Raw genomic sequence first — 24,023 nt, forward strand, 5'->3', positions numbered from 1 at the left:
CTGCTAAACTGTAGCTCAGTTGGAGCGACTGCTCCTCCTGTTGGAGTGGAAGTAGCTAATCACTTGCAAAATAAAAATGGTTAAAATCCATATACCGCTAATCTGCTATATTTGCTCCATATTGTTGCTTTTGCTGTAACCCAAGCTGTTTAGGCAGCTGCAAACTATGATTTGCGCTGCTGGGTAATGTGCCATTAACCGACCAAAGGGGCACTTTATTGACAGTGAAAGGAAAGGCCTTCTTAACATAACAGTAATTTGCATATTTTGCCTTAAGAGTCGGAAACCTGACAAATTGATTCTTTGGGGATATTAAATGTACATTATATGTATTCAAATGAATTCTTTTGGGATACTAAATACGCATTACGTGTCATTTTGAAACCCTTGAGACCTAATTAGGGGAGCATGTAGTGCATTACTTCATAATTTTAGAACAACTGGTTTAAAAAAAATTGTCACTCTAGCTTGGGGTGGCATAAATGGCAAATAAGATGGCTTTAGCATTATATTTAAAAGGTCTGTCACTATCAATTACCTCCTGACTTGTCTTTCACAAGTCAAGAAAATTTACCTGGGGTAAGGATTCAACAATTGTAATATCATTAGGCTGTGCCAAGTATAAAGTTGGCACTATATAACACTGCCACTACACATACTTTCCTTGACTCAGGGAAAATAAGTTGCCAACTATCTCATTTATCTAGTTGAAGAACATGCTAATTACTTTTTCTTCTGGAGGAATGCAATCCTGAAGCAATTAAGGTCCTCCCTAATGTTGTCCAATTTTGGGCTGGAAGTCAACGGGCGGAATCTGATGGAGGTGACAGGATTCTCGGCTGCTGGCTAGAGAACCAGTGAGACCCCTGAGTTGCCTCTTATCGAGATGGCCTGCCACATCTTGTGGCACTCAGCCATTTATCAGGCCAGTGGTGGGCCTTCTCCTGGATCAAGGACCCTGTGGGCAGAATTGCTGCCAAGCAGAGGCTCTTTTGGACTCAGCAGTGCTACTGGGGAGGCGGTGGCTGCTGCCGGCGCTACACTCACGCAAGGACTCAGGTTGAGGAGGGACCTAGGCATAGGTGAGTGATAGTGGGAAAGTGGTTGTGGCATGGGGGTTGAGGGAAAGGGGAAGTCAGCAGCAAGGGCAGGAGTGCCCTCCCCTTCCCAATGGTGGGTCCTTTAATCAGGCACTGAGTGCCTTTGAACGAGGCATTAATTGTCCACTTAAGAGCCTCAATTGGCAGTGGGGCGGGAAGGCCGTCCGTGGGCCCTCCCACCTTGACTTAATCAGGGCCAAGATGAGAAGGTGGCAGGATATCCACCTGCTGCCCTCCCACCTGATTAAATGCGCCTCCTTCCACCAAACTCGCCATGGGGGAAGGCACAAGATTTCACCTACATTTTTGAACAAAGAATTCATGCTCAAATTTCTAAGAATGTTAATTTAACGTCACATGTTCAAAACAAGTCCATTTTTCTCCATCCCATGGTTGGAGAATCATTAAGAACCTTGAGATTGGCAGGCCAAACATCTAAACTCAAGCTATGATTGTTCCAGTGCTCAGCTGAGTTTTTGTTGTGCAGTTGAGGAATACTTTGGGCCATTAAGAAATGTGTAATTAACATTTGGATAAAGGCAGCTTGAGAGAATTTTATTGAGGTTTGTCATAACTCTACATGGGAAATATATTACATGTCATCTGTTAATGAGTTCCTTAAAAAGAATGCAGAGACCAGCTCACAAAACTTCTTAATATATATGGGCATTTTTAAAGTCAATGCGTTAGTCCTGTGGAAGGTTTGCATGTATCAGAACCCACTGAAATATTCAAGAGATCTTAGAAAATGAGAAAGATCTGCCAGTTTCTCATTTGGTGAATTGTAGAATGAAAATCATCAGAAAGTAATGATTAGTCACAAGTATTTGCAAGATTAATGCATGTTTCCTATTTTCTGGTGCCTGTAGGTATTATTTTATTATTTCATGCTTTTGTTTCCTTCTATTTACATGTTCCCAACATTTTCCATCACTTTTATCCCCTCTCTTCTCTCCTAAATGTTTTTGCTTCTTGCTGCATATGATTCCATGGCTCCAGACTGAGTGGGGAGCAAACCTGGTCTATGTAGCTTAACCAGTCATTGCTTGAATCCATTAAGTCATTAGAGGGAGTCCCATTTAATAGTTTTGGAATCTTCTTCTAAAACAATGGACATTTTCAAAACCACAAAGCAGATTCCACTAGTTACTAAAATATAGCATTTATCTAACATTTACAAATCAGATGGCAAAGAGGTAAAACGCACCTGACACACGCTGCTGATTTGCAAACTAGAGATTCCTTACATTAAGCTTTCTATTATTGTTAATACGATTCATTATATTAATATTCCTGATATTCCTGGTCAATTCATGTGAAAACAGGATTTTTCTGTGATCCTGAGAAAACTTGCTTGTATTAATGTTCAGGTTCTTTAGCTCTTCATGTTACTTGAATAATGTTTGGGCTTTGGAACAAGCACTTCTGATTTTTTTCACATCGGAGACCTGTGAACAAAGAAATCTAGATAGAGAAAAATCTTACCATCAATAAAGAGGAAAGAAAACCTTCCTTGATATAGCTATAAGCAGTTTGTGTTTCAGAGATCTCACTCACTTATGCACATGCACACACACACAGTCACCTGTTTGTTTATTGTGGTGATTAACAGCAGATGGATGAACATTAAAAATACTATTTGACAAAATTATTTATATTAAATATTTTGAAGTGGAATGTTTTCTTCTGAAAACACTGATAAGCGAGAGTTCTTGGATAATCTCCTACTTGGTTCAAATATTAGCAGAGGTGTGGAAGCAAATTATGCATTTGATCTCTCACTCAGGGCAAGAATGACCTACAGAGGTAGAAGGGAGAGAAGATTTGAAATCATGTACAAGTTGTATAAATGTAAAAAATAATTAGCATCCGCTATTCTTTGTTCCAGCTTTTTTCTGGGCGTTTATGTTAGAAAATGTCTTTGTGTCCAGTTTCCATGGCCATTCCTGGAGGCAGACTCTATGTCCCCTGTGAGCCTGCTTACCTAATATCAAAGCAAATGTAGTAAGCTTGTTGAGTTGAGCTGAGCATCCTTTTCACTGTACTCCAGCTGATGAGAATATATCCTTGTGAGCTCCTGCTCATGGATCTCCACCTCCTATAGCCTACAGAAACAGTAACTGGCTATACTGCAAGCAGTGAGAGAGAAAATCAGACAAAAATGACTCACTTTCACCACAGTTCCCTTGACAGAGAAGGGTCTGTTTGATCGATCACCTATTTGTTTCAAATTTAGCATTTTTGTTTCTATTATTTTAGTGCATATTTGACTAGTGTAAGTTGAAGAGTGGAGTACAACCAGTGCATAGACACTTCATCGATCAGACTGAACTATATCACCTGATATGTAATTGAAAAGACGCATTTTAATTTCTTCCTTCTGTTCTCTTTACAGTTACTGACTTTAGTGTCAGCGCACTAACAACAAATGACACCCGAGAAGCAAGAGGACCAAATGTCCGCAAAATTTCAGGGTTAGAACGAAGTCAGGAGAAAAGTCAAGAGGGCACCAAAGACCAACTGCTTCTGCTTGCTGTAGCTAAAGAGCCTGTTGCTCAGGCTCAGACCCCATCCCAGCCCCATCCCCAGCCCCAGCCCCAGCCCCATCCCCAGCCCCATCCCCAACCCCAACCCCAGTCCCAACCCCAGTCCCTGCCCCAGTCAAAACTCTGCTCTCCAATTCCTGTGCAGACCCAGATTACACAGCATTTGCCCCAGCCACAGCCAAAGGTTCTACCACAGACCCAGGGTCAAGCCCAACCACAATCCCAGTCTTTACTTCCATCCCAACCCATAATTCCATCTCAACCCCAACCTGTACCTCTACCCCACACTGTACCTCTACCCCAACCTCAACCTCAACCTCAACCTATATCTCAGAGTCAAGCTCAAGCCCAGACTCAAACTCCTCAGCACCAGCCTCAACCTCAGCCACAACCTAGGGCACCTTCTCCTACACAGCCAGTTCAAAGTCAACTTCCATCTCGGCCAACATCGCGGAGCATCCCACAATCTCTGTCTGTGTACAGCAGCAGCCTAAGTCTAAACAGCATAAGGTGAGCAATTGAGATTGTTTATTACTCTTCACATGTATTTGAAAGATAATAAAATACTTGTGAGAACATCTACTTAACCAAGCATATGCATAAATTTCTAACTTGAACCCACTCTAAGCTTGAGTTAATTGTAATCAAATGCATGAACTACAACTTTAAGTGCTGTTTGAATTGTGCCTAACAGCCACAGACCATCACACATAGGTGATAGTGTCTGACATGAACGTACACAACATAATTGTGAGCAAAAATGAGTGTGATTTAAAATTTAAATAAAGTTTGTATGATCATTTGATGGATACATATTTGAGCCTTATGCTTTAGTGAAACTGTAAGTTTGTTAGGTGACATGAACAATTTCTGTGTGAGCAACTTTACCCCCCCCCAATTTTGCCTGCCCTTCTACTGACTCATGGGGCATGTTTTCAAGAGACCAATCTACATATGTTACTGAACAGCTGACTGATGACAGTCACCAGTGAAAGGCATTACAATCAAGCCTGACCCTAACATCTACATACTTTCCAGCAGGTATGACTGGTTGGCAATCAGGAGTGAGAAATCTGCTTAAGATGGCTAAATTGGCAGACATTGCTGATTTGAACTTGGGATCGCTCTGTATCTTCAATTGGTTATCCTGCCTTTCAGTTTATAAAGACATGGACACATGCTTCATAAGACACTTGAGTTGTGGCAACAACTCCCCTTGAAAGGCAACATTGTACTTGTGATTCCACAACTAACTCAAATATTCTGCACAATTATTTTAATGTACATGATTCACAGTGATAAGGAAAGGAGAGAGAATTGTCCCTCCCTCATTATCTCCAAGAACTGCAGACATTAATAAAAGTGCAGGATCAATAAATGGTAAATGAGATTGCTTGTGTTGGAAATGCTATTAAGTGCCAGTATTAAGTACAAATTGTTTATGAAGTCTGTTTATGAATCTCATTGTGCTTTTTGTTTCTCCCTCTCTCTCCCTCTCAGCAGCAGCAGAAGCAGCACTCCAGTCAAACCTCAAGCTCCTCCAGCACACATTTCGCATCATCCTTCCACCCCAAATTTTTCTTTGGCCCTAGCAGCCCATAATACTTCACATACTTTTACGCCTAGTCTGCAGCCAGCAAATCATTCGCATCATCCCACTATGTTTGCCCCCCATTCAGCTCTACCACCACCTCCCCCACTGACGTCAAGTGCACTTCAGGTTCCAGGACACCCTGCTAGCGCTGGATATTCAGGTGAGTGATGTGCTTCCCAGCAAACCACCTCAATTGCATTGATGTTTTAAAAACAGGAATGTTATTCCATATTTCTCTCTCTTTTCCATCCTTATCACCATTGCCATTCATGAGCTTCAAAACAAAGGAACAGAGAAGTAGAAATCCTCTTGATTGTTAGCTCCTTAAACCTCATGTATAGTCCAAGTGTGTAGGTACAGTGCAGTCATATCCTTACTGTACAAATTTGCAAATCATCAAAAGAATAAGTGTATATCTCTACCTGATCCATTGCTTTTATGAATCTCATTATTTTTCCATGACTGGTTGTTTTATTTTCTTCTGCAGTTGGTCCAAATAAGTAATGTGTTACGTTGTATTGATCAGCTAGAAAGTTTGCACACAATTGAAAGTGTGAGCATGTATCTTTGAAAAGATTCAAAAATATGATATTTGTAAAATAAATGACTGATGGTGATGTCCATCACCCTTTCTGATGATCTCAAATGTTTACATGGTCTCCTAAATAACACACGACAATATAGTGACTCAGTTGGTACGTAATCCTAAGTGTTTTGAAGGTTGAGCATATCTGCGCACCAGCCTTGCTTATGGTTGTCCCAGTTATTATGTTATATGTTTTAAGGCTGGTGGCAAAGGCAGCCTAAAAGCAGACATTTTGTTGCTGCCAGAATTAAGCAGCCTGGAGACAATTCTCAAATGTTTGTCTGAAAATTCCTTCCAGTTTGCAGAAGGGTATTGTCGTGGTAGAATATAATAAATATAAAAATACAATATTTAACGCTCCAATTAGCGGTCATTCAGAATGCTCAATGGCATTTTGCTAGCAGTGGAGTGGCCTCCCAAAGCCAGTGGCAGCCTGGGAGACCATCAAACCAGAAGAACCATCCCCCAATGAGGCAACTGCGGCCCCGAAGACTGCCGCCAGAGGGGTTCCTCTCTGATTGAAAGGGCCTGCCTGCTTGACCCCTTGTAGGTATTTAATTTTTTTGCCTCTAAGGCTGCCTCTATTTTGAGCAGCTCTCAAAGTTTTCCACCCACTGCAGTAGTTCCCACCTCCCTCAATGGGGCTGCTGAGGCTCTCGACCTTCTGGCGCTATGATTGAGCAAGTAGCCTCGAGAGCCCACCAAATGTAATTGAACCCCGATTTAGTCCTGAAGGTGGGATCCCAAAGCCCATGGGAAAATCCTACCCTTTATGTTCAACAGTTGTCGCCTTACAGCTAAGACAACTCTTTAACACTTTTTTTATTGTCAATGCCTGGTTTGCAAGGAGGTGTTTGAGTTTGGTTATCCTTGATGGTCAATGTGGATGAGAGATGCTGCCTGGTCCTGTTACTATATTTGGGATAGACACATGCTCACTACATAGAATGCTGTCATTCTTAGTGATGGTTCATATTGAATCAGCCATAGCTGCCAGTAGTTAGCTTTCATTTTAAGCCATTAATTTGTTCATAGGCACTTTACAGCTGCTTGTAAGATTTTTCTGTGTAGCTTGCTTAATAACGAATGGAACGGTTGCATTGGGGGTATAATGTTGATGTACAAAATTAATGATTTCTTTAACTTACTATGAAGTAGCCTTATGGCTGCACCCAGATCTGTGTCTTGTGACATTTAATCAGGAATAATAACATCCACAGCAACACCTTGGATTTATATATCACCTTCAATGTAGCAAAATGTCTCAAGGTGCTTCACAGAGATGTAATCTGAGCCCAAGAATTAGGTTTTAAGAAAGGTGAGCAAACACTTGGGCAAAGAGATGGTTTTAAGGAGGACTGTAAAGGAGAGTACAGAGATTTTGACAGGGATCGACGTTAATGGCTTAATCTTTCAATATTACACAAAGAAATTGTGTTTAATCCGAGACTCGATGTTGAACAAGCAGCCTAACAAGTACAGAGGCATTGGAAAGTTGAACAAAGGCAATGGAGAGTTAGTTTGTGCACAAGTGGAGGCTGACCTCATATCTGTGAATGATATTGCCAAGAGGCAGCATGTATATGATGCAGAGATGGGGCCAAGAACAGATCCTTAGGGGATTTGGGGGACGTGAGAGTTAACAATGCAAGGTGGCAAGAGCTGAAGATGCTCTATGATTGGATTGGATAAGAAAGAGTGGAATCTGGTTGGGGCAGTCCCACTGAGTTGATCAAAGGAGGACAGGTTTGTAAGAAGATTGCATGTCAGAGGTTGCAGAAAAGGTACACCATGGCCACATTAACATAGGATGTTATTTGGAACTTTGGTTAGGACCATTTCAGTGCCGTGGCAGGGTAGATTGGAGAGATTCAAACTTGGATTGCAGGAAATATGTGCAGCAGTTTAGTTGGCGATAAGTTGTTCAAGACCTTTGAAGAAGAAGGGGAGGGTGGAAATTGAGCAGAGATTTGTAAAGGCACAGAGAGTTTAAGATTTTTTGAAGAATGGGGGTGACTATAGCAATTTTGAAAGTGGGTGTGGGGGGAGCAGTGACAGTGGTGAGGCGAGCATAAAGAGAAGTTGGGTGCTGGGTAAGTAAGCCAAGGGAAAGGAGGTGGGTCTCATAAACAAGATGAGTTCAGAGAGGATAGAAAAGAAATTGGGAAAGAAAATAAACAAAGGTCCAAGTTCAAAGCTAGCATACCAGAGAAACCAGAGGAGAGATTTAACTTCTGTTGTCTGGCACACTGACCTCTACCTTGCAGAGGCTGAGCATCAACTCGCAGACACTTCTTCCTACCTCCCCCTGGACCATGACCCCACCACTGAACATCAAGCCATTGTTTCCAGGACTGTCACTGACCTCAGCTCCTCTGGAGATCTTCCCTCCACAGCTTCCAACCTCGGACAGCCGGCTTCTACCCAAAATCCACAAACAGGATTGTCCCGGCAGACCGATTGTGTCAGCCTGTTCCTGCTCCACGGAACTCATTTCTTGCTATCTTGACTCCAGTCTCTTCCCACCTACATCATAACAACAATTTCCAGTTCCCTGGCCCCAACCACCACCTCTTCACCATGGACGTCCAATCCCTCTGCACCTCCATCCCCCATGGGGATGGTCTGAGGGCCCTCCGCTTCTTCCTCGAACAGAGGCCCAAACAATCCCCATCCATCACTACTCTCCTCTGTCTGGCTGAACTTTTTCTCTCACTGAACAATTTCTCCTTAAACTCGTCTCACTTCCTCCAAATAAGAGGTGTGGCTATGGGTACCTGTATGGGCCCCAGTTATGCCTGTCTCTTTATGGGGTATGTGGAACATTCCTTGTTCCAGTCCTATTCAGGCCCCCTCCCACAACTCTTTCTCCGGTACATCGATGACTGCTTCGATGCCGCTTCATGCTCTTGTCTGGACCTGGAAAAATTTATTAATTTTGCTTCCAATTTCCACCTCTCCATCATTTTCACATGGTCCATCATTAACACTTCCCTCCCCTTCCTTGACTTCTCTGTCTCAATTTCTGGTGATAGACTGTCCACCAATATTCATTACAAGCCTACCGACTCCCACAGCTACCTCGACTACATCTCCTCACACCCCGCTTCCTGTAAGGACTCCATCCCATTCTCTCAGTTCCTTCACCTCCGTTGCATCTATTCTGATGATGCCACTTTCCAAAACAGTTCCTCTGACATATCTTCCTTCCTCCTTAACCAAGGTTTTCCACCCACAGTGGTTGACAGGGCCCTCAACTGTATCCGGCCCATCTCCCACGCATCAGCCCTTGCTCCTTCCTCTCCCTCCCAGAACCATGATAGGGTCCCCTTTGACCTCACTTATCACCCTACCAGCCTCCACATTCAAAGGATCATCCTCTGCCATTTCCGCCAACTCCAGCATGATGCCACCACCAAACACATCTTCCCTTCGCCCCCCTGGCGGCATTCCGCAGGGACCGTTCCCTCCGGGACACCCTGGTCCACTCCTCCGTCACCCCCAACACCTCAACCCCCTCCCACGACACCTTCCCATGCAACCGCGGAAGGTGTAACACCTGCCCCTTTACTTACCCCCTCCTCACCGTCCAAGGGCCCAAACATTCCTTTCAAGTGAAGCAGCACTTCACTTGCACTTCCCTCAATTTAGTCTATTGCATTCGCTGCTCTCAATGCAGTTTTCTCTACATTGGAGAGACCAAACACAGACTGGGTGATTGCTTTGCAGAACACCTTCGGTCTGTTCGCAAGCATGACCCAGACCTCCCTGTTGCTTGCCATTTCAACACACCCTCTTGCTGTCATGTCCATATGTCCGTCCTTGGCCTGCAGCAATGTTCCAGTGAAGCTCAACCCAAACTGGAGGAACAGCACCTCATCTTCTGGCTAGGCACTCTACAGCCTTCCGGACTTAACATTGAGTTCAACAACTTCAGATCATGAACTCTCTCCTCCAGCCCCACCCCCTTTCCAATCCCCCTTTTTCCAATAATTTGTAATTTTTTAAATATACTTTTCTTTTCCCACCTGTTTTTAAATATATTTCGATCTATCGTTTTATCTCCACTTTTTAGCCCATTTCGATCCCTTCTCCCCACCCCACCCGCACTAGGGTCAACTGTCACTTGCTTGTCCTGCTTTCTTCCCTTAATGTCCCCATTAGCACATTCCTTAGATAATATCACCACCGTCAACACCCTTTTGTCCTTTTGTCTACGACATCTTTGGCAATCTCTTCTTTGCCTCCACCTATCACTGGCCCTTATCCAGCTCGAACTGTCCCACCCTCCTCAGCCAGCATATATTTCACCTCATTTCTATATTTCCTTAGTTCTGAGGAAGAGTCATACAGACTCGAAACGTTAACTGTATTCCTCTCCTCAGATGCTGTCGGACCTGCTGAGTTTTTCCAGCTATTTTTATTTTTGTAAGAGATTTAACTTGATGAGCAAGGGAAGATAGGGAGCCTGCTAAACAGATGGTATCTGTGCTGGTGCATAAGGAGTCATGTTTTTGGAGGTGAGGGTGAAAGGTGCAGGGGATGGAATTTCAAGTATCATTTCAATAATGAAGAAGAGAAACCATGGATTATATTTGCTTTCCAACATGATCCTGGAGGTTTTTATAGAGGAGAATGACATCCATTAGCACTTGATCTGAACCAGCTGAATCTGATGATGGTAGGCTACACTAGTTGTACATCACATATGCTCAAGTCTGCACTCAAGTCAATAATTATCAGTCATAGAATAAGTCTAGACTTTCAGTTTGTCAGGGTCAGAATTTGTGTTTCATTTTACTACCTGTGATCAGTATGTTTGCATGTAAAAGGTGAATGTTTCCTTACCCTTAGAGTGAGTGTCCCAATTAAATGATTCTGGCAGCAAGTTTGTTGTGAGTTTAGAAATAAAGATTATTATTTATTATCACAAACTTACCCTGCATTTAATGCAATGTTTCACTTGTTCCACACACTGTCTCACACACACACAAAGATTAGATGCAGATGAAAGTAATATACTGTTACATCTCATAATTATCTCCATCTCTTTGATGGCAGCCCTGGTGCAGTTGAAGCTTTAAAGTTGAAGTGAAGGTATTGTAAAGTGAGGGATTCTCAGCAGGTTTCTTGTTGTTGAGTTTCTAGGAGGTTGGTTCTCAGGTGAACTTTAACTGGAACAGGTTGGGGAATCTCTCTCTTTCCTTCAGGTGTTATGACCCTTGACCAGACCCCCAAGTACTTGGTATGATAAGTGGTTAGGGACTAGTTACTTTTTGTTTAAAGTAGACAAAATTTAAGACACTTGCTAAGAGAATAAAGCCACAAGAATCAATGGGTTTAGAACAAACAAAAATAAACTTTACTATACAAGGTCAGAAAAAAAAACAGTTTACAATATCTGTCTTATACTCCAACATTCAAGGTTAATATAAGGTACATGTGAATTAACAGGCAAGATGTGGTTGAACACACCACACTGCACAATAAATGGCAGATGCGACCAAAACAAATTCCACGGATTTCTCAACAAACCCATCCAGACGTCAGTAAACACTGTGAGTCAACTAATCTCATTGAAACTCTGTCTTTCTCATGAGGGATTCCAACCTTCACTTTGAACATCCCATCTTGGAATTCTCTCCAAAGGTTACTCCAACTGGGATGGCCTCATCGATGGCCCCCTCACTGGGTTTCAGTCACCTCCTAAGATTCCGCTCCCCAGATTCCTGAGTCTGCACTCTAGCACCAACTCACAAGCACAACTTCAGCTCTTCAGCTGCGCCAAGTAGACTGTTTCTGCTCCAAAGGGTTACCTTCACCCCAATACCCAGCAGTACTGAGTCATCAACCTCCTGCTGCCTTCTTAAATCTTCAGGGCTTCTTGCAAGCCCCCAGAACATAAAGCCACCAATCACAGTTCCTTTTCTGTTTGGAGCCTCTTTCTCTGCTCCTCTCTCTTTTTGACTGGGACCTCTCCCTGTCCCCTGTCTGGGACTTCCTTTGAGACCTCTCCCTATACTCTGTCCCTGTCCATAGTCTGGGACTCTTCTCCTGGGACGTCTCCCTGTCCCCTGCTTGAGACTCTTCTCGATTATGGTGCCCTGCTTCTGAGTCACTGGGGTTGTTGCGCTGTTTTCTTTTTATGCGGGCGCACTGGGCCCATCCTTGGCCTGAAAACTACACAACGCCAGGTTGTGTATGCATGTGCAAACCTCCCAAGGCCAGTCGGGACTTGGAGCTCCTGGACCCCGCTTGCAGAAAAGGTAAGTCAGATCTTGTAACACCTTCCCCTTGGTGGAAAGAAATCTTCTTCATAGAGAGGACTTCTTTACAATGGGTTTTCAATTTCTTTACAGGAAGTACTTAACATCGTAAATTCCTAACAAATAGCTTATTATATACTGTACAGATAAGCTTTTCACTTAGTTCCACAATTATATATATCACATTCTAAAGTTATCAACGCTCAAAACAAAAGCAAGTATATGTGACAAATAGGATTAGCCAGATTCAAGCATCTTAGAATTACCATAACTCAGAACCTGCCTTTTCTCCGACACCCTTTCATTAAAGTCATCTTTAAAAGGTATTGCTGTTTATTATTTGTGGCTGCTTGGGTGCCTTGTAGCTTGTTTGATGGCTTTCGCTTGAACATTCTGCCTGAAAGCAGCTTCTTGCTGGTTTTAAAAACAGACAACAAAAATGGTTCCTTCACCTTGTGACTTCCAGAAGTTTAAAGCCCTTTTTTCCAAACAAAGTGTGTTGTATATGTTGATTCCATTTATCCTGTGTTGTCACTTGACACCTTGAGATTCACCTAGTCTAGTCTGGATAGGGGAAACCTTCATAATACAGTGGAAAGTTGGTAGGATCCATTCACATACATCTTACACACATTGAGTTCCAATGTCCCCTTTTGTCTAGGGTAAAACAGAGGGTGGAATTTTACGGTCTCTCCCGTGCGATCTTCCATACCCGCCGAAGACTTTTAAACAGCTTGCCACATTTTACGGCCCTTCCCCAATCTTGTAAAATTCCACCCAGAGAGTCAGGTCGGCTGGAATTGTATATTCATTTTGTGTCGGTTCATCCTTAAACAAAGGGATGTGTGAATTTCCCGGATGGCTGTGAATGTCCATATTTAATTAGGCATTTGCTTGAAACATAGGACTGTTGGAAGCTCAAAATGCCAAATGTCACATGATTTGCTGCAGCCATTTTAATAGTCTGTGCGTGTCCAGTTTTTAAAGGTATTGACTCAAAGTTTGTAATATTACAAGCTGACACTAGAAGAAGGTTTAGACTGTGCTTTGAGGAATACAGGAAACAAAGGCTGGTAATCTTTTAATGCCCTGAATTGTTCATTGTCATTGTATGAGTGGATTCTGTCAATAGTTTAAGTGATATGTCAAAATATTTTTCCTGTTGAAGATGTGGTGAAAGTTAACCTTTTGTATTACATCAGTGTGTTGCATGTGTAATATGATTCTTTCTATCAAGCATAGTCCTGGTCTAGCTTTGAGGAAACACATGATCTGTTTACCTCTGCAACAGTTTCCTCTAGGATTGAAGCATCATGTCATTTATGTATCATACCATCATTTGCTACTTGTATATCAATATGACATTTTGGGATTCTTTAGCTTGGTGATAATTACTAGAAATGAAATCTGAGGTGTAATAGCAGCATCTGCATTTTCAGTTATTTCATTATCTTAAACCTTTGTAGACTTAATTCCTTCCATAGATGTAATAGTATCTTGTGCTGATGCAGATGAACAGACTTGTCAGAGTGCAGTTTGAACTGCATGTCTCTCAACATGCCTAAACCGATAGATACCAGAGAGAATTCACTGTGAGTGGTCTGCTGTGATATTAATATATTTTTGCTCCATACTGTTGAAGGTAGACCAGTGAGAATTATTTTCTTTCACAGGATGTGGGCGTCGCTGGCTCAGCCAGCATTTATTGCCCAACCCCTGTATTGCAATAATGCAGACCAGGCTTTTCTTTCATAGTAAACTTATCATTGAGACTTCTTATTTGCCAGATTCATTGTGAGTGAAGAACTTTCCAACCCTAGAAGAGATCTCTTTGTACCAATTGGAAATAACTGCATTTTCTTTTATTCATTCATGGAAAGTGAACGTCACTGGCAAGGCCGGCATTTATTGCCCATCCCTAACTGCCCTCAAAAATGTGATGGTGAGCCGCCTTCTTGAACCAATGCAATCCATGTGGTTTAGGTATACTCAGTGCTGTTAAGGAGGGAGTTCCAGGATTTTGTCTCTTCACTCCAGTGACAGTGCAGGAGTGGTCATAAAGTTCCAATTCAGGATAGTGTGAGACTGGAGGAAAATTTGCAGGTAATGGTGTTTCCTTGTGTCTGCTGTGCTTGTTCTTCTAGGTGGTAAAGACCGCAGGTTTGAAAAATGTGGTCAAAAAAACCATGGCAAGTTATTACAGTGCTTCTTGCAGATGGTACACACCGCTGCCACTATATGCTTGTAGCGAAGAGAGTGTGATGGGTGGTGGACTGTTTTGCCCTGGGTGGTGTTGAGCTTCTTGAGTGTTGTTGGAGCTGCAGTCATCCAGACAAGTGGAGAGTATTCCACCACATTCCATTCCATTCACTTCCATCTTACACACATTGAGTTCCGATGTCCCTTTTTGTCCGAGGTAAAACAGAGGGTGGAATTTTATGTCTCCTTCTGCTGGTGGGATTTTCCATACCTGCTGAAGTCAAAAGACTTTTAAATGCTTGCCACATTTTACAGCCCCACCCCAATCACGACAAGGTTGTAAAATTCCACTCAGAGAGTCAGGTAGGCTGAAATTCCATAGTCCTTTTGTGTCTTCACTTATGCCTGTAGATGTTGGAAAGGCTTTGGGGAGTCAGGAGATGACTTACTGCAGAATTCCCAATCTTTTTGTGGCCACAGTATTTATATGACTGGTGCACTTAAGTTTCTGGTCAATTGTGACCCCCAGGATGTTGATGGGAGGAGATTTAATGGTGGTAGTGCCATTGAATGTCAGGGGGAGATGGTTAGATTTTCTCATTTTGGAGATAATCATGGCTGAGCACTCCTGTGGCATGAATGTTATTTGCCACTGATCTGCCTTAGTCTGAATATTGTCCAGGTTTTGCTCTCTTTAGGCATGGACAGCTTCAATATCTGAGGAGTTGTGAATGGAGCTGAACACTGCGCAATCATCAGCGAACATCCCCATTTGTGACCACATGATGGAGGGAAGGTCATTGACAAAGCAGCTGAAGATGGTTGAGCCGAGGACACTACCTCGAGGAACGCCTACAGCAATGTCCTGATCTACATGCTTCACTGAAAGCTCAGAATCAATGGATCAGTAACAGGATTGTCAATAATATTCCTTGGACATCCAAAATCTGTAATGATTTGAATTGACATACCGTTGCTGTCTGCTTGTTGCTTATCATGGGATTGATGGTGTTCTGTTCTCATACATTGCTTAAATGTGTATCATGTTCAGGCAAGGGCCTGTGGCGCACTTTGCTGTTTTAACTGATGATAATATAGTGCGTGTGCGACTGGACACCATGTTTACTTGGATCTTTTTGTAGAGATCTACATCAGGATGACCAACAGTACTTGGAGAATGATTTTATTTCCTACGTAGATATTATTCTGTGTCCTTGGTTAGATAACCACCAGTGTGGGGGCAATTTTCACTGCAGCAATAGCAGTTGGTCTTGTTATCCTGGTTTTGTCACATTGTGATGCAGTTTGTGGGTGACATTTATTAGATTGAAAGAAACTTGTTGCTTAGTTTACACAACTCTTAGCCAGATCAAGTGTTTTGGTCAGTTCTAAAGTCTGCTCCTTTAATAGGGCTCAATACTGCAATTGTTAGATGACCTTTGTCTTGACTTCCCAATGACATCAATGAAATGACATTTTGCTACTTGTTGACGAAAGTATGTGAAAAAAGAATCAATGCTTTCATGCTTGTGCCTTTGAACCCCTTCATAAGTTACAACTTTCTTAGTAGTGTCGTGATCATTTACAGCTCTTTCAGCCTTACCAGAGTCTGGATAGTTTCCAGGCAGCATGTCAAATGTATCTAGCAAATTTCTACCCTATATTGCAGACATGAATCTGTTCTTCATGTCACTTCATATAATAGGACAGCATCCTTTGTACTAGCTTTCCTGAAGAGGAGAAATCTAAGGTTTGGCAGACTTGCTGGTACAATGTAAGGCTTGGCTCACTCGTAGATTCCTGGTGTCTGTCAGAAGTGAGGGGAGGTGGAGCAAGTGGACCTGATAGCGCTCTGAAGAGTGCTAGTGTGGGAATTGGGCAGTGGGGGAGGGGGGTCACTACATATGCTAGCATTAGTGTTCAATTTTCTCTAAAACTTTGGCGTTTTGTAGTCTGGTTCCTAGAAGTATATCTTTTAACTTATTTTAATCTAACCCAGCCAGCGGGAAAGAGGTGGAATTCATTCAACAGATATTTTAGATTCCAGCCACTGTACAGCTTGCCTGTTTTTACGCTCCAACTGTGATGCCAAAATGTTTACAGAAGATTCTGCCATTCTAAAATGTTTACATACTACATCCTGTTATAACTGTTTAGATTAGAAGTTTCCATTCGAAATGTTGTCACAAAAAATGTTCCAGAAAGTAATGTTCATGGGCAAAAGTGCAAGCCATATGAACGATTTGTCAATGTATGCATATGATATATATAGCATCTTCACTTCCTGATATCTGATGTTGTATGCGAGACATATGTACAATTTTGAGTTGTATTTATACCTTCTTTGTGACATTTCTAAGATTTCCTTTACAAATGTGTTGCTGAGTCTCATCACTATATAACCCAAACTGAATGGCGATGTATGGAGTATCTGTGTAACATATATTGTGATATTTGAGCAGTGCATGGCTCCTCACAATGTTTATCTGTCTCCCATAGAGCAAGAACTTCTGCGCCAAGAGCTGAACACCCGATTCTTGGCCTCCCAAAGTGCCGACCGAGGGGCCTCGCTGGGGCCACCACCCTACATGCGAGCGGAGTTCCACCAGCACCAACACCAGCATACCCATCAACACACTCATCAGCACACGTTTGCGCCGTTTCCGCATACCATCCCACCAACGGCCATCATGCCAACTCCTGCACCACCCATGGTGCGTACCCAAGGCAGAAATGTGAGGATAAGTAGAGCACAACAACTCTATTCCCCTTGTATCACTTGTACTTTTTTGATCCTTATAAGCCACCGTAACTATTTATTGTCAGCAGATTCAAAGCTGTTTGTACCAATCATTTTATATGCAGTTATTAGTCAATCTGGATAATTGAGCCAGAAATACCTTGTTTTCTTCATGCTAATTAGAGCAATTTATAATGAGAGTTTCACTCCCAGCTTTCCTCAAATATTTGTGTTGTTGTGAATTTAAGACCATGGGTAATTGTCTTAGTGTGCATCTGGCAGGGAGCCTCAGCTATTCCTGGTACATATTAGAAATCTGGACATGCATTGCTAACAATTTTCTGAGCATTGATTTTAAATGGTAGAAAAATCAGGTACCCAAATTTCCAGTATGTGCTTCTGGGGGATGGGAATCTCTAAAGGAAACAGATGTCATCACAAATTTCTAAGCTGTAAGCCATAAACCATTTATGCACACAAACAAGACACCTGAACGGATGATAGCAGTACAAATATATTTTGTGCAGCTTCAATAACACGTGTTCCGTTTCGTAAAAGAACTTGCATGCATTGAGGCTGCATCTTTGCCATAGTGCCAGATGCTTGCTGCCATGAGCTGTTACCACTGTTCGCACCTTGAGTTTCTCTGCAAGACAGCACAGGAACTTTGTCTGTAAAATGCCATGATTTCTCTGCATTGGGGGAATTGCAGAGTATCTTGGTTCTGGTCTTGAAGAGATGAGAGTGACACAGAGTGAGATGGCTGTGGCTCAAGCTTCACTGGAAACCAGTTGAAGATTTGATTTCACGTGACACTCACACTTGCCGCCTTTGGTGCATGTGAATTTTGTCATGGGGGGTGATGGGTGGGGGAGAGGGATTCTGCAAAGCTGGCACGGCTGTCTCACAAAAACAACATTGGCAGTGAGATTTGTGCTGTTGATGGTCTTACCCACCTAACTGAAAAGGACTAAACAATTTGAGGCACCTATAGAAGAAAGGAGGAGTTAGTGTAAACTTCAAATGGAGTTTGAGTCACTTTTGTTTTGACAACCTTACACTTGGGTGATATTTCACCCCTGAAATAAGTATGTAACTATTGGTAGAGGAGTTTCTTTCACAGAAGCTGTGATTTGGATCTCTGCTTCAATGTCTGTTCACATTCTGACCTTTTCTGTGACTGCATAAGGCTATTTCTCCACCAAACCTGATGACCTGGCAAAGGCACTTAGCTCAGGAGGTGAGGGAAAGCATATGGAGCCCCAGAAAGCTCACTCCTGGGCAACTAGAGGAATGTATGGATGGAAATCCTAGGTTTTGAAGTGCAAAGGCAGGGAAGAGGGATAAAATAGGACTAAGATAATATAGAGCAATGATAGGTCTTCTTGCTCCATTACTCTTCATTATTTGCTACTATGCACTTTGAGTGCAGGTCACTGGAGGAAAGTTCAGCCCACGATTTCTTAATTAGACATTGTCAGCTTGATCCCATTGGTAGCACTTGAACTTCTTTGTCTGAAAGTTGTGTATTCAAGCCACACTGCATGATTGAGCATGCAATCTAAGCCCCAGTGTGGAGGGAATGTTGCATTTTTGAGGCCGTGCCATCTTTCAAATACTGAATGAACCTGAAGCTTCATCTGCCTATTCATAGAAGACAGAAAGTTCTCCCGTTGCCCTGACCAGCATTCTGCTGTCAGATTAACTGGCCAGCTACCTCAGTACCAGACCTTGCTTTGTGCAAATTGACTGCCATGATGGCCTACAAAGCAGCAGTGACTGCACTTCAGTAGTAAGTAATTGGGCTTGAAGCACTTTGAGACATCCTGGTGATGTGATAAGATGCGATATAAATGCAAATGTGTTCATTTCTAAAACAAAATTGAGATCCATGTGATGTTTCTGTATGCATTTGGGGCTCGGAGCCTTCATTGTAAATAGGGTCATGCCCAATTCATTTTAAACCTTTAGCCTGTTTTTAATCGTTTTATGCTTATAGATGCTCAACATAGGTGGTTTTACAAATACAAGAATAGCAATAAGGCTATCTCTTGCAGAGACTTGGGTCCAAATAATTGAATTACCATTATATACTTTCTTCATCTTTTCCTTAGTGTAGGAAATTCATATTTATTACTGTTTTGAAGACTTTGTGATCCTTTCAGTTAGACTAAAAGGGTGAATTGTTGAAAGGGCAAAAATTGAGAAATTTGACTTGTTTATTGTGAGGCTGCAGAAATGTAAACATGTTGAATCCACTAAAATGTATAGGTTATATTGGCCACTGGTTATTTAGAGCTCTGTAATTTTTTTTTAAACAGCCTACACTGAATTCATTGAGAAGGTCAGTAACATGTGGCCAGTTAATTTGGGATAGTGAAAGAAAAAAATGAATGCCATCTCTTAAAAAAAAAAGAGTTTCAGTTTTGAACTTGAAATCCTATACGTTTATGTGGAAGTTAAATTCCTGTCTGATTTGACATCTTTATATAGCATTACCATGTTAACCCCTTGGATTGCAGAATAATCCTCTGGCTTTGAAGAAGTCAGCCTGATCTTCCTCATGATGCTTTGAAGCTGCAAATAAGTTAGCCTGAATGTTGTTACTGATTTTTTTTACAGTGTCATTTTATAATATGCAGATTCCTGAGGTTTCTTTCTTAGGTTCATCCAACTCATGAATGGAATCTGGTCACACATAAGAGCGATATTCTGTTAAAAACAAACTGTGCATGGAATGTGGAACATCATGTTGCCTGTGGAGTGGTGGGACCTGGGTTTGCACCCCATGGTTTTCTGTGCAGTGAGCAATTTCTGTATCTCTGGCTTACCATTGAGGAGGAGGGAGGGAGTGACAGAATGCCAAGCACCATCCTTAAGGGAGAGAAAATGATGTGAACATGTAATCTTCAAGAAAAGCCTTCTAGAAGCCAGACCAGGAGTGGGACTGGTGGAGGCATGAAATAATTTTGCTTACTTGGCCAGTTTGGGATGAGGAAACCATGAAGTGGAGATGAGAAAAAGGAGAAAAAAACCCCTTCCATTCCCTCTAAAATAAATTCCTTAGCCTTGGCTTCCTACTATTGCACTCACCAGCCAGGGGTTTCTGCCCATTACAGTGAACAGACAGAAAGTTGTACACTGGCAAGCACAGAAACAAGAAAACCCTAAACTGCACATCAATGACACCCATGAAAGAATGTTGTGTTTTATCTTTTTAACAGAATGTCGAACTAAGATCTTGTGAAATACAAAATTTCCACAGTGCAGAATATGGATCTGAGTTAAAATGTATAAGCCGAAGGCGGCTTGTTGAACATGAGCTTGATTTATTTTATTACATGTAGATTATAATATCTGACACTTGTAGCTCTAGTTCAGTGTGACAGATTGTTTTTAAACAGCGCAACTTGACTAGCCATGGCAACGAGAACAAATCTGTGTTAACAGACCATAACTTGTTTTACATGCTTTGATTCCTTTGCAGTTTGACAAATACCCAACAAAAGTTGATCCTTTCTACCGACACAGTGTGAGTGAACTCACCATTACACCAAGCTTGCTCCAGCCATAGACAACCCTTGAAGCACTGTGTTAATTCAGTTAGTGTGATAACTTGAGCTGTATAGTTAATGCATGAATACCCCAAAATGTAAAAGAAAATCAGGCTATTAGCAGGCTGTTGTTTATATTAGTGGCCTTCATGCATATACTCTGTTTTTAATACTTCCAGTATAGTGTAAATGTGCCAAAGTTAGATTGGAAGTTGGCATAAATGCACTGTTTCCATTTAAGATGCAGCATAAAGTACAAGCACTGAGACCAGCCAGGTTAACAAAACACTACTTTCTGGTGAGGCAAGATATTTGTCATACTGGTCTTGTCTCTAATGTACTTTTGGCCTCTTAGCATTTATTGCAATTGGCGTTGATTCAGAGGATGTTAAGGAAAAAATGTGCTGCAGAACGTTCAGGCCTGAATTTTCGGCTCGGCAGGCGGGGGTAGTTGGCAGGCCCGACCACGATCGGCCCCTCACCACAATTTCACACTGCCCGGCCAATTAACGGCCAGCCAGCGTGAAGTGTGCGCTGATACGATCAGCGCTGCAGGGGTAGGGGGTGAGAGGCGGGCATGCACTGAGGTCGGTGTGGGGGAGCACGGAATGAAAGCCCTGCAGGCAGAGAGCTGCTTCAGAGTGCTGAAGAATTTAAATACAAAAAAAAGTAAAGATTTTAAAAACCGGGGAAAAAATGCCCACAGGTCAGAAACAGTCACCTCAGCACATACAACATGAAAATTCTGTCCAAACATTTAATTTTGTTTAATGACGGAAACCTCATCCCACCCTTGGATGAGGTTTCCTGAAAAAATGGAAAGGCCACCTGGCCGATTCGCCCGCCCGCCCGCCAACCATAAGGTTGGACGGGCAACGAAAAATCCCAGTTAATTGTGCCATCCATGGGCTTAATAGCCCTCTTAATTGTTGGCAGATGCGCTTCTGACTTTAGTGCGTGCCTGCCGACCGACCGACATATCGCGTGAGTGCGTGATGGTGTCGGGGCACTCGCCTGACGCCATTGTGCACTATTTTATGCTTGAGTGTATCAGGCGCATGCCCGCACCCCAAGTGAAAATTCTGCCCTCAGCTTTAGTGTGCTTGGTGAAACCTGTGCAGAATTACTGCTGAACCCTATATTTTGTACTTTCTCCCCTGTCCCAGGCCTTATATCACATGGCATACCTTGTCTGAAACTCTGGCGTCTGATGGTGGCACTCTATACTAGGCCATAAGGGACAGGTGCTGTCGTGGCAAAGATAGGGCTGGGTGGTTGGAGGAGAGGTGAATGTTGCCTGATTTTATTTAGCTTTTACTTCTTCCCCTCCTTTCTTATAAAAAGGAATCTTGCTCTGGTCTGACAGAGCTGAGACTCAGAACCTATTGTGTGAAGTATGTAGCATGCCTCGACATTCCCTTCAGTCATATTATTGAGTAATTTCTATTTATAGTTACTTTTCCAGTTTATTTCACCAATAAAGCCATCAGACTTTTATTAATCGAGGTTTTCAGAGATGTGGCTCCTTGCAAAAACTGGTGATTACTCTGCCCTCTGATTCAAGTGTTGTCACTAAATGATGAATCAGTATATTGTGTAAAACCACAAACTCTGCTGTCTGCCTTTTATTTCCTCTGTCATCAAAGTTTCCTCTTAGGTCTTTCTTAGGTCTCTCGTGAGTCAGACAAATTTAAGTTGCCAGAAGTCAAATAAACATTAGAGATAGACTCCAAGCTAAGATCATATTCTTTTAACTCTTACGTTTAACATTACGTTTAACTCTTTGATTACCAGGATGTATCCCTCAGATCAGCTAGTTGAAAATTTCAGTGTATGCACAGTGAAATAAACCCTAATTTTAAAGCAATTCTATTAAATATCATAAATATCCATTACTAATATAAGCAATTAAAATATAAGATTTTAAATAAACAAGTATTTAGAAACTCTGCTTGCATGTTGACTTTCAGCTGTAAATGCACTGCAGTGTGCCTCAGTCTTCCTGTATTAGGGCGGGTTCCTGCTTTGATGTCCAGCCAATAGCCTTTGCTGGAATTCCTATGCCTTGACTTTGGCTAATTACAGCATCAAGCTTGGCTGCACTGCAGAGGGATAGGATTGGCCCAAAAAGGACCATTATTCTCTTGAGCATCTTCTGCAGCACTGCAATGCTGTAACCTAATTGGGTGCAGTCTGTCATCTTGTTTTTGCGTTCTGCCTTTGGGTATCATGACAACTTTAAGCCATCAGTATTCCTTTAAAAGCTGCTGGTGCCCAACAATGCGCACCCTTGCTCTGTGTGCTATGCAAAGGAACTGACCTCATATCGACCTACAGGTGCCTGCAGCATCCAAACCTCACTGCTCTTACTCCTTCTCAATACCAGCAGCATGTCATTTAAAGTTAATTAAGAGTGACTAAAAGCAGATTCAAGATGGAGCTGTTTCAGATCAGGGTCAACAGCAAGAATCTTATTAATGGAGCACTGGATACAGACCAGGATGAAAAAAAAATGATTTGCCCAAAATGTTTACAACTTAATTTTTGAAGGTCAGTTACGTGACCTAAAATTAAAAAGGAGAAAAAAGAAAAATATATTTGAATTCTGTAGTCTTTCAGGGGATTTCAGCGATTGGACTAGCAAATTAGGCCAGCATTTTCTATGTACATTGATCTCAGTAAATGCATGCTTAATTTGGAACAAAAATTCTGAAGCTCCCTTGTGGATAAACGCATCACCTGAGCTCAACATCCCAGGTTTCATTCCCAATTCCTGCTAAGAAGAAGAGGAAAGGGGGGAAGGTTCATGCTGCTGATTGTTATCCAATGATTCTGTTGGAAATATTGTGTGTGCAACTGTTGGATAAGAGAAAGACTGGCATTCAACTGCATTTCACTCCATGGTTGAATGACCTGACGACACTATTCAGGCTCCTAAGTGAAGAATAAACAGTTGAATGAGGGACTGGAGGATCACTGACGCCTGTGGCCATGGCTTCAGGAAAGGCAGGGAGGACATTGAAGAATACCCTTTACAACACATGTGACCTGACACGTATGAGCAAGTGCCATCAAGTAGAACTGCTTAATTATGTTAAGGTGGGTGGCCTGTTATCTTTATCAGCCTTCAAAGCCCTCATTGCTGAAAGTAAACAAACAATGAACTGGGCAAAAAATGATCAGGTGACTAGAAAGTATGATCCAAAATAAAAGCCTGGCGCACAGATTGAAGATCAATAAATGTATTTAGAATGTCTTTTTCCAAGGCCATTCTCATTTGTAAAGCTCTGCTGTTACAAAATATTTTCAAGTATTGTTTTGTTGCCCTGAATGAAGTCACAAAGTTAACTTAAATGATTGCAAATAAAATGGATCTGAAATAAATTCTCAAGTAAGTGGGGCAGACATGTTGCCTTCCTTTCCCTTAATTTAAGTGCA

The 24,023-nt window shown here is 42.1% G+C and overlaps 1 protein-coding gene across 1 annotated transcript in view; it reads left to right on the forward strand.

Annotated features, from left to right (window-relative positions):
• The window catches only part of auts2a (activator of transcription and developmental regulator AUTS2 a), a 124,811-nt gene that overhangs the window by 43,188 nt on the left and 57,600 nt on the right, over positions 1-24,023 (forward strand). Inside the window, exons 2-5 of the mRNA XM_041197948.1 lie at positions 3,496-4,156; positions 5,147-5,400; positions 16,791-17,026; positions 20,519-20,563. Of these exons, the coding sequence (XP_041053882.1) occupies positions 5,307-5,400; positions 16,791-17,026; positions 20,519-20,563 (375 nt within the window). The 5' untranslated portion in view covers positions 3,496-4,156; positions 5,147-5,306. The remainder of the gene's footprint in view (positions 1-3,495; positions 4,157-5,146; positions 5,401-16,790; positions 17,027-20,518; positions 20,564-24,023) is intronic.

This window comes from Carcharodon carcharias, chromosome 10, assembly GCF_017639515.1.
Source record: "Carcharodon carcharias isolate sCarCar2 chromosome 10, sCarCar2.pri, whole genome shotgun sequence".
NCBI lineage: Eukaryota > Metazoa > Chordata > Chondrichthyes > Lamniformes > Lamnidae > Carcharodon > Carcharodon carcharias.